Genomic DNA, 11,502 nt, shown 5'->3' with positions numbered 1-11,502 from the left:
TATTAATTATTGAAATAGTACTATATAGTTTGTTGTTCTGGATTGTGTTGACATTTTCCATACTTTATTTACTATTAAAAGAATTTTATACTTGGTACAAATGCTTTTGAAACATTCTGAATTTCCATATGAACAACATTTAAGTCTGAATAAAAAGGAGAAGTACCTAGTTATGCCAGAATGACAAAGAAGGAGAAGCAATGCAAATTAGGGAAATGGTGTTTGCAGATTCAAGTGTTGAGAAGATACAAACACTGGGATATAGATCTGAGGGAAACTGATGCTTCAGCTTGGTGATGTAAGCTAAGCAACAACTGAAAGAGTTCACTTTGGAGTTTTTAGCAGTGTACTTTTGCCCAGAAAGATACTGGAGTCTGATGGTTTTCATTAGGAAAATTTTCTCCCAATCCTGGTTCTCAAAGTAGAAAAGAAAAAAGAGAAGCAAGTAGTCCATAAACACTGGTTAAAGCTTAGTAAGTGTTGCACCCTTCTGAACACAAGAGCCTAAAGTTATCTGGGTGATGAAGACAGGAAGACAAAAGAAGGACAACCTAGTTTATAGCTTGATAGACAATATATATATATATATATATATATATATATATGATATAAATTTGTTTGAAACATATCTACATAGATTTGAAAATAGAGTTAAAGTTAAAAAAAATCACTCTGTAAATATAGATATTATAGAAATTCTCCCCTTTACCAGCAAGGAACAGAAGATATAATGGAAAATACACATGCCCATGATGCTCTGTAAGTTGTATCTTTGTATTTAGTTTTTGCCTTGTCATGTACAAAAACATGTTCATATTTCTGCCTTTGATTTATCAGAATATCCAGACTTACAAATTTAGACAGGCATTTAACCATGTCAACCTCATAACTGACTTGCATGATGTGTAATTTTCACATGATTTAATAGATGTAACCACCAGACACACTGAATTGATTTCCTAGATAAGGGAAATGATGGGAGAATTTCACAAATTCAATGTTCTTTAAACAAAGTCCATAATTTGGAAACTGATTGAAGGGCTAAAACTGACCACTAATGACTGACCTAGGAATATGAGCTAACATGTGTAAATCAACTTGACAGTGTAAAACCAAGCTAGTCCAGGTCCTGGACACCAATTTGCACTCACTCTTAATTTAGTAACAAACTTAGGAATATACAGTTGGCTAGAGGAATGTAGTCTGGATACAAAATACATATTTCTTCTTTATTATTTATGTTGTGAAAAAATACTTTTATGTTTTGTGTCTTAAAAAAAATCTTTTCACTGCTGGCTTCAGCACAGGACACTGTCACCCAACAGGGCGAGACTTAGTTTCTACTCATCACTATGAGTGGGGCCAACACCTCCAGCCTGACACCAGTTTACTTTATCCTGAACGGGATTCCCGGGTTGGAAGCCGCACACATCTGGATCTCCCTGCCATTCTGCTTTATGTACCTCATTGCTGTCACAGGCAACTGTGGACTTATCTACCTCATCATCCATGAGGAGGTCCTCCACCGGCCTATGTACTACTTTCTAGCCTTGCTCTCTGCTACAGATATTTCTGGGTGCCATACAATTGTCCCCAGTATGTTATGCATCTTTTGGTTCAGTCTCAAGGAGATTGGTTTCAATGCCTGCCTTGTACAGATGTTTTTTATCCACATGTTGACAGGCATGGAGTCTGGTGTGCTCATGCTTATGGCTTTCGACCGCTACGTGGCTATATGCTATCCATTACGCTATTCCACCATCCTCACCAACACTGTGATCACCAAAGCTGGATTGGCGACACTCATCCGAAGTGTGTTACTCATGATCCCCTTTACTTTCCTGATTAAGCGTCTTCCATACTGTAGAGGAAACCTCATCCACCATACTTATTGTGACCACATGGCTGTGGCCAAACTATCTTGTGGCAATATTAAGATTAATGCTATCTATGGTCTTATAGCTGCTGTATTTATTGGGGGCTTTGATATGTTCTGTATTTCCATGTCTTATATCATGATTATCCATGCTGTAGTGAAGCTGTCTTCTGCAGATGCTCGCCATAAAGCTTTCAGTACCTGCACATCACACATATGTGCTATAGTTATCACGTATGTCCCAGCCTTCTTCAACTTCTTCACTCATCGCTTTGGGGGAAGCACTATACCTCATCATGTCCACATTTTTATAGCCAACCTGTACCTGCTGCTGCCTCCCACCTTGAATCCAATTGTGTATGGTGTAAAGACCAAGCAGATCCGTGAAGCAGTCATCAAACTGTTTGTTAAACAAAAATATATTTGAGTGACAGATAAATCTCTGCTAATAAAGTTTGTGTTTAGCATAAATATCTAGAAAATTATCAAGGCAGAAAGGTTTGAATTTGAAAAATTCAAGTCATGAGCTCAGTAGAAAAAAATCAGTGAATATTCTGTCATTAGATGCATAAAACAATAAAAGAATGTTGGTACAAAATCCTTAATTTTATAGAAAGAAGATAGGGAGACAAGTATGCTTTTAACAGAAGTTGCCTTAGTCAGAGCTCACAGAGCACACACAGAGCAGGGTGCTGGCATATCCAACCATAAGTGAACCCTGGGTGATAGGTGCATGTATGCTTAGGCATGTGAGGTGTGTTCAGGAGGAAATGAGGTGTCTGGTAGCCTCAAAGTGCATAGGAGTAGGAAAGCAGATGTACAAACTGTCCCAACATTGAAGGGAAGCAGGTACACTTCCCCAGGAAATTTCTTCTGAGCTTCAAGTTCTTTCAAGATTCCTGCCTCATAGTTATATGATACCTACCAATCTAGGGACAATGTCTTTAACTTTTTCAGCCTGGACATTTTACAGTTTGAGTGATAAAAATTATATTCTTATCTCTTAACATGAGGAATATGTTTTAATATCACATGACATATGTTCAAGCTCTTGGAGAAAATATATTAATTACATAACACATATTTTGCATTATAATTTTCACGTTTGGAAGCAGAACCTTGGGTTTTTAAAGGACTCTAGCCAACTTCACAAATTGCCTATAATATAACCTACAAGATTGTTATTGGTAAAGCTCTTGTGTTTTGTGTTGTACTGGGTTGATTAACTTGACCAGGTGTTCTCACATTAGCCATATGTAAACACATTCAAACTAAATATAAAATGAATTTCCCTAAATTGCTATTTTATTATTATTTTTTTCATATCACAATAATTTTTCCATTTTATTTTTGGCTTGAGAATCGTATATGTGAATATAACGTGTTTTGCACAAACCTAATCCTTGTCCCTCCCTTCCAACTCCTTCGGTACCTTCCCCTTTTCCTTCCCAAATTCACGTACTCTTTTTAAGAGCCACTGAGTCTGCTTAGGGCTGTCAGTATTTGCATGAGTGTAGGGCCATCTGCTGGAAAACAGCTGATTAGGAGCCACAATGTCATAAACTGTCTTTCTCTCTCTGCAAGCTGCCTCTTGCTAACAGTTCCTCACTTGTGTAGCTGTGCAGTATGTAAATACACAGAAAGAAAGAAAATGAAACAACCCAGAGAATATACACAGGACAGTCAGTAGCTTCACAGCTTGCTGCCTTATAGAAACTTATTATTATTATTATTATTATTATTATTGAAAATTTCCATCTCCTCCCCTCCTCCCACTTCCCTCCTCTCCCCTCCACCCACATCCCCACTCCCTCCCTCTCCAAACCAAAGAGCAGTCAGGGTTCCCTACACTATGGGAAGTCCAAGGTCCTCCCAATTTCCCCCAGGTCCAGGAAGGTGAGCACCCAAACTGACAAGGCTCCCACAGAGCCCATCCATGCAGTAGAATCAAAGCCCAGCACCATTGTCCTTGGCTTCTCAGTCAGCCTCCACCGTCAGCCACATTCAAAGAGTCCGGTTTGATCACATGCTCCATCAGTCTCATTCCAACTGGCCTTGGTGATCTCCCATTAAATCTGTCCCACTGTCTCAGTGGTGAACACACCCCTCACGGTCCTGACTTCATTGCTCATGTTCTCCCTCCTTCTTCTCCTCATTAAGACCTTGGGACCTCAGTCCCCTTATAGAAACTTCTACTGTGATTTACAGGACACACAGAATTAACTACAAACTTATCTCAGTGTTTCCATGAGCTCTGTCTCTGCCAATGAATGACAAATTTGTACACCACTGAGAGAAAAATAACCACACATGAAGGAAAGCCCTGGAATCTTCCTGTCTCTACCTCCCCAGGACTAAGAGTGCAAGCTTGTAGTTGCTACCATTCCTAGCTTGTTTTCTCGGTGGTTTTCAACATTGAATCAGGTTTCCATTCTTGAAAGACAGGCGTGTTAACAATTAAGGTATTTTCTCATTCCTAAACTTGTCATTAAAATAACACTATATATATATATATATATATATATGTATATATATATATATATATGAAACAGTATACACACAGTACTGTTTCAATACATTTGTACTTTTTCAATCGATACTTATGTATCTCTTCAAATACAATTTGTGGTAAAACTTTCAAAATCTCTTCCTTTATAAATGCACAGTAGATTATTGATCTCCATAGTATCTCAACTGTACACTGGTACAATAGAACCTTCTATTTTTATCTACTAAACTTAAAATCTATTGATTAATATTTCTTCATCTACTCTTGACTTCCTTAGCTTGTGGTGATCATCAGTCCATTCTCTCTTCTCTGAAATCAGCTATTTGTGTGTCATAAGTGAGTAAGAATGAAGGAATGATTTATATCACTTAACATGACTTCAAGTCTCATCTATGTCTTTGCCAAATGACACAATCCCATTATCTTTTATAGAAAATACTATTCCTTTGTATAAATACACCACATTTTCTTTATCTGTTCCTCAGCTGATAGACTCTTAGATTGTTCATATTTCTTCAGTGTTGTAAATAGTGCTGCAAAAACCATATGATAAAGACATCGCGGATTACTAGATCTTTTCCTTTTCTTCTTTTTTCTTTTTTTCTTTTTTTTGAGGTAGGGTTACTCTGAGTTGCTTTGGAACGAGCTCTTGTAGACCAGGCTGGCCTGGAACTCATAGATATCGGCCTGCCCATGCCCCCCTAAGTGCTGGGATTAAAGGAGTGTGATACCAGATTATTTAATAACACTAATGGTACTTTTTGAGAAACTTATATCCAAAAATGTATATAATTAACTAAAATGTGAAATATGACTACACTTTCCCAAAGAACATAACCATATTTGGGGATGGTAATCTATGTAAAATTTATTACACATTGGAAAGAAAATACTGTGTAAAACCTAGAGGGTTAAATGAATAGTCAATAATGGGTTTTTGGAATGTCTTTGTAAGTATGTTAATGAGAGTAGATATTTTTTAACTTGGTCACCTTTTAGCAAAGAACATTAAAAAAAATCCCCTAAATCCCCGTTGTCAAAGGGAATAAATCCAGAGGGTAGAATATTTTATAAACAACAGAATCACTGAATTTTGTCAGGCAGCTCCTTGTTTTTCATATCCTAATTATTTATTTATTATTACTATTTGTGTGGTGAGAACAAGCGTGCACATGCATGTGCGAAGGTCAGAGGACGGCTTTCAGGAGTCTGTTCTCTTCTCGCACTGACGTGCCAGGGATCTAGTTCAGCTAACCAGGCTTACACAGCGAGAGGTTCACCCACCGAGCCCCCTTGTTATTCTCAAAACACTTATCACTGCACCCAGACTGAGGTTAGCACCCAGGACATTTTTCCATTACTGTCATAACTATATGCTGGAAACATTTTACATTTCAGAAATGGAAGGGAAACCATCTAGCATTTTGTAGTCATTAAAATGCAAGAGGCTGGAAGAACACAGCCTCTGTAAAAATCTCATCTCTAGTTATGGCCTTGTTCGTTTTTTTCTTGAAACTATTAACTTCTCAGTATCCTGGTGCTTCAATTTGCCTACAATGTGTACAAAATACTGACATTTTCAAATTGGCTTTTAGGGTCAAATGAACATATATTTTAAATATACTGTTGGGAAAACATGTTTTGGTGTTATTGTGGCTGTTATAATCTTAAAAATATTTGTATATCTTGAAAGAAAGTAACTATAGAGGAAACCGTGAAGAGACTTCCCTCTCCCAAGGACACCCTGTGTCCCAAGACGAATCTATGAGGGTGTGCAATCAGAACACTAGCAGAAACTGGATAACTGGTTGTTTGTTGTTGTTTTTTGGAAAACAGAAAAAAAAAGTCAGAGGAGACCATGAGGAGATGAGGACTCAAGATGCAGAGACTACAATGGAAATCTGAACCATCAAAGATACTGTCCACTTGACAATAAATTAGGGTTAAATGTTATTCTAAAAACGTGTTATCCGAAAGGTGAGAGCAGACTGTCTGGTATCCAGACAGGCATTCTACTGCCTTTCTTGTCACACTTTCCTTCTTTATACTTCTTGAAACTATCATACTAAAATGTTTCCTTATCCTCAGCATCTAGTACATACTACCATACTACTTACCTTCCTCTATTCCCTAGTACTTACATACAGTCAAGAGTCAGCTCATAGCCCGCATGCCCATATGTGTTCACAAACTGCCTCTAATAAATAACAAATTTTAAACACAAGTATTGGACTACATCATTTCCAGCCTTTCTTCAATACTTTCTGCTCCCATATTGTATTCTTCATACTGATATTCCATGACCTATTAATTTTTCTAGAAGTCTCTTTCTTTTCTGAAACCATGATTTCAACACTGTGATGGCTATTCTAAATTGTTAATTTCAGATTACACCTGGAATTAAGAAAAAAATGGAGTGCACACCTATGAGGGATTTTTTTGTATTACTTTAAATATGACATGTACTTCTTCTAATCCAGATTTCCAAGGGAGGAAGAAAAACCTTTAATCCAGATATTTTGAACTGGGAAAAATCAACCTCTAATCTGAGCCATGCCTTATGCTGGAAGCCTACATAGGGCCTTGGAAGAAAGAAATTTTATGCTTTATGTCTCATTACTAAGTCAATTTCTTCAGTGGTGTTAGAGACTGGTTCTTCAGGATTTTGATCTGTATTGAAGACCAGATGAGACATCCAGCCTTGAGGGCTGAATAACTACTGGATTCTTGGACTTTCTATTCATAGCCAGTCATTGTTGGATTGCGTAGACCATGGTCTGTAAGTCATTTAAAAAATCACCTCCCTCCTCAATTCATTCTGCAAGATCATCAATAAACTGCCTCACATTTCCTATTGAATACATAAAAATTTTCAGTTGAAAAATTTGTGGCTTCTCTCAGATTTACAGGTGAAATCAACAACCATTTAAATAGAAAGAGAATCTCTATCTCTTTCTTCTTCCTCCCCTCCCCTCCCCTCCCCACTCTGACTACCTTCATCGCCTCCTCCCATTCCCCTATCCCTCCCACATCTCTATATTTCCTCTCTGTGGCCATCCCACATCCTGTTCCTTATGATCTATCTCCATCAGCATCCCCTGGTCCTACCAATCTGTGAGGACTGTTTAGAGTCCTGGCCTCCAACTGCTCTTCCCTGCTAGAGATTTGAGCTTCTGAGAGCTGTGTCAAAGTTGTTTAGCAACCCTGTTCCTGAGCATTCATTGTCCTGGCCTTGACCGAGGATCAGGCGATGGAGTCTTCCACCTGATGACCCATCTGGCTGGGTTAGGGATAAACACCTGTTGGTCCACCTGGCTGTGTTATGTATAAAACCCCCGTGGTGCTGTTCAATAAAGGGATTCTTTTACCAGCAACTAGAAAGGTGTATGTGTGTTTAATCCTGATGTCCTTTACTCGGGTCTCAGTTCCAGGCTGTGCCAACATGGCAAGTGGACTTCCCACCGAGATCCAAGAAAGAGGGATAAGTGGACCGGGTTGTCCCGGGCCAGTAGGGACTTATTGGGGAATCAAGATGGAAACTGCTAGCAGTAAGGTTTAAATATTCCAGACTGGGAACAAGCCAAGTCAGATTAAAAGGAGTATGTGTGTTTTCATCCCCAGAGATGTTCTGAGGGATGTCCTCTAGAAGACTGGCAAGCAGGGAAGAAATAAAGAGGAGGTGGAAGGGTGAATTGAAGGCCTCAAAAAGATAAAATGTGTACAGATGTATGTTATTATGTTGATTGTGTTGTCTTGTGTTCTGGACTGGAAGAAGACATTTGATTCTGGGAACTGCTAAGAAAAGTAGTTTAACTTTAAAGTATGGGCCTAAAGATTTGATGCTTTGGAAAAGAGGTTCTGCTTTTATCTCTATAGAGGATGAGAACCTGAGGGACCCCTTGAAATGTTGCAGTAAAATACCACCAAGAATGCAACACCACTCCCCAGCTCAGCAGGAAGTAGCCAGACAGGTTGAGGATGCCCAAATTCCCTAAAAGATTGTTTAAGTGGGGCCCCTTCAGTAGTTCCAGAGCTGTGAGCCTGTTTCCCTGGGTTCTGCTCAGCTCCATGCACCAGTTTGGACCCAGAGCGAGTGTTTGTGTTTTGACAAATAGAGCTTGCCTGAAGATCTGATTGCAGATCTAAACCACTAAATCCAGGGAGTGGTAGCACACACCTTTAATCCCAGGACTTGGCTAATTGAGGCAGCTGGATCAAGGCCACCCTGGGCTACAGGAGATTGAATCTGTCTAAAAGAGAAACAGAGCTCACACAAAGTTGATCCCAGCCAGGACTTTAATCCCAGCACTAGGGAGGTGGAGAGAGGAGTGATAAGGCTGGGCAGAGAGAGGAATCTAAGGCAGGAAGACCCAGGAGCTCAGTGTGCTCTGAGGTTTGGTAGAGACAGATGCTGTCTGGAGATAGAGTCAGAGGTGCAATCTGAAGACAGGATCGCCCCTTTGGTCTGAGCATCAGTAGCGATAAAAGGCTTTTCTAGCGGCTGGCCGCTATGTTTCTCTCATCTCTCACCTTTTACCCTATAATACCTGACTTTGATTTTTATTCAGAAAAATTAGAATTCGTGCTACATGAAGACCCACAGACTTTTTCCCTCTAGAATGAGTCTGGAAAGAGAATTTGCTGCCGATCTCCTGAGCACCCCCCCCCACACACACACACACAGGTTGAGATGGTGGGTTGGGTGGGCGACACTGTCCCTTGTCCAGGTCTGTTGTGCACAGATGTAAAGCCTGCTTAATTGGTCCAGAACCAGTTCGGGTTGGTAGTCTTCAGTGTCATTTGGTGGAACTGACAACAGGAAGGAGACTCTTGCACAACAGGCCTACTCATCCTTGCTTTTACTAATGAGGTTTTAATGGTTTTGTCACAAGGAAAACCCAAGCTTAAGACACCTAGAAAAATGGGCTCCAAAGAGATAAGACTTCAGAACTGTTTTGCATAAACCACACCCTAGACTGCCCCCTAGGCAATTAGAAGCTTGTAGGGGATTGGCTGATCCAGCAGGAATTAGTGGGTGTGGTCAGAGGCTGAGACATAAAAGCAGGAGGCTTTAGGTGCCTTTCTTCCTTGCAGTGCTTCAGATGGAAATGTACCAGCTTTGTGCTCTCTGAGAAGACCCCAACAAGGTGTTTGGAAGCAGCCTCTGGAGACATGGAGGCAGCCCAGCGACACTCAGAAGGTGAATCTCACAGTAAGGCCTCTCCAGCTTGCAAGTTCTCGACCAACACTGTTGATCCTGAAGTCTCCTTGTGTTCTTATCCTTCAGCAGGTTCAGCCAGGGCAGATCCTGCCGCCCCAGACCTGCGTCCAGATGAAGGTCAAGTGGCAGCAGAGCTGGCTGCCAGGGCCAAGCCCAGAGTGAGTTGGGAGAGATCCCATGGCGTGGGCGCAGGTCTCCAGAACACTGGCAACAGTTGCTACCTTAATGCAGCCTTGCAGTGTTTGACACACACGCCACCTCTTGCCAACTACATGCTCTCCCGAGAGCACTCTCAAAGCTGCTATCACCAGGGAGGCTGTCCAATGTGTGCCATGGAAGCTCAAGTGATCCAGAGTTTCCGCCACTCCGGGGAGGTCATGCAGCCCTCAGAGCAGCTGACTGGCGCCTTCCACAAGTACAAGCAGGAAGATGCCCACGAGTTTCTGATGTTCACCTTGAATGCCATGCATGAATCCTGCCTTCGAGGGAGCAAGCACTCAGAAGCCCCGTCTGAGAACAACACCCCTATCCATGCGATATTTGGAGGCTCATGGAGATCTCAGATCAAGTGTCTCCACTGCCAGGACACCTCAGATTCCTTGAACCCGTTCCTGGACATATCCCTGGATATCCACGAAGCTCAGAGTGTGAATCAAGCCTTGGAAGATTTAGTGCAGGCCGAAGTGCTGTATGGGGACAATGCCTACCACTGTGACCATTGCCAGGGGAAGACGACAGCTTCGAAGACCTTGACCATACAAACTGCCCCGAAGGTTCTCCTGCTGGTCTTGAATCGCTTCTCAGTTTTCACGGGGGACAAAGTGGACAGAAAAGTGAGCTACCCTGAGTTCCTTGACCTGCAGCCATACATGACTGAGCCTAATAGAGGACCGTCGGTCTATGTACTCTATGCCGTGCTGGTCCATGCCGGTTTGACTTGTCACAGTGGACATTACTTCTGTTATGTCAGAGCTGGCAATGGGAAGTGGTATAAGATGGACGATTCTGACGTCGCCAGGTGTGATGTGACTTCTGTCCTGAGTGAGCCTGCGTATGTGCTCTTCTATATACGGGAGACTGAACTCGAAAAGGACAGTGTTATTGGGCCAGTAGGCACAGTTGGCCAACACCGACAGAGAAAGCTCAACAGAGGATCTCGTGTGGGAACTGCAGAGCCACACAGGCCCGTGGAGAGCACTGCAGCCAAAGAAATCTCCTTAGACCAGTGGAAAGCGCTTCAGGAACACAGCCGGCCGAAACCCGCGCTGAAAATCAGGAAAACTGAGTCCACTCTGCCTGTTGATGCGGTTGTTATTCACCAGCCCAGACACAGAGGCCACTGGGACACGAGTGGTCCCGACATGGAGAATTGCCCACTTCACAATTCAGACAGGTTCCTGCCTGCTCAGAGAGCCATGGGCACTCAGGGAGGAAGATCCAGAGCCAAGAAGAAGAAGCAAGGGTGGAGGCCTCTGGTTGTTTAATAGTGCTCACTTGCTGACCCTGGCTCCTGTGGACACACCGTGAACTGGAGGAATCCTTGGAAACAAGAGACTTGCATCTGTGCCCCCAGGAAGTGTGGATTAGCACCCTTCCTCTGTGCCCTTGCCTGGCCTTGCTGAGTCTCTAGCAAGACTCTTCGGATGTGGAAGTAACTTTTCAGGTTCCTAGTGTGAATTAAACTCCTGAAAACTTCTGGGTTCCTAGGGGACATCTCCAGAGGCCTCTGCTAGTACTTAGGGACTCTGAGCAGGGCAGAGGCTAACTTCCACCCACCCTCTTTAATGTAGCATTTCTGCTAAGTCGGCAAAGTGCTGGCCAAACTGCCTTTTTTTACCTGTTTCTTGTAGAATCTTTCTTTGGGTTTGCTATGGAGACGGCACTGTAGGGGCTTTT

The 11,502-nt window shown here is 41.9% G+C and overlaps 2 protein-coding genes across 2 annotated transcripts; both read left to right on the top strand.

Moving 5' to 3' along the window:
* The first annotated feature begins 1,352 nt into the window (after positions 1-1,352).
* On the top strand, positions 1,353-2,303 carry LOC119827229 (olfactory receptor 52N2-like). The gene has a single exon (XM_038348665.1). It carries the CDS (start codon positions 1,353-1,355, stop codon positions 2,301-2,303), a length of 951 nt encoding a protein of 316 aa, XP_038204593.1.
* A 7,254-nt stretch (positions 2,304-9,557) lies between these two features.
* LOC119821631 (ubiquitin carboxyl-terminal hydrolase 17-like protein A) lies at positions 9,558-11,090 on the top strand. Its single transcript, XM_038340806.1, has one exon. The coding sequence runs from the start codon at positions 9,558-9,560 to the stop codon at positions 11,088-11,090; it is 1,533 nt and encodes a 510-aa protein (XP_038196734.1).
* The last annotated feature ends 412 nt before the right edge of the window (positions 11,091-11,502 follow it).

The sequence above is a fragment of the Arvicola amphibius genome, chromosome 1, assembly GCF_903992535.2.
Source record: "Arvicola amphibius chromosome 1, mArvAmp1.2, whole genome shotgun sequence".
NCBI classification, from domain to species: domain Eukaryota; kingdom Metazoa; phylum Chordata; class Mammalia; order Rodentia; family Cricetidae; genus Arvicola; species Arvicola amphibius.
Note: the sequence above shows the minus strand (reverse complement) of the source record. Positions and strands in the feature narration are given on the sequence as shown.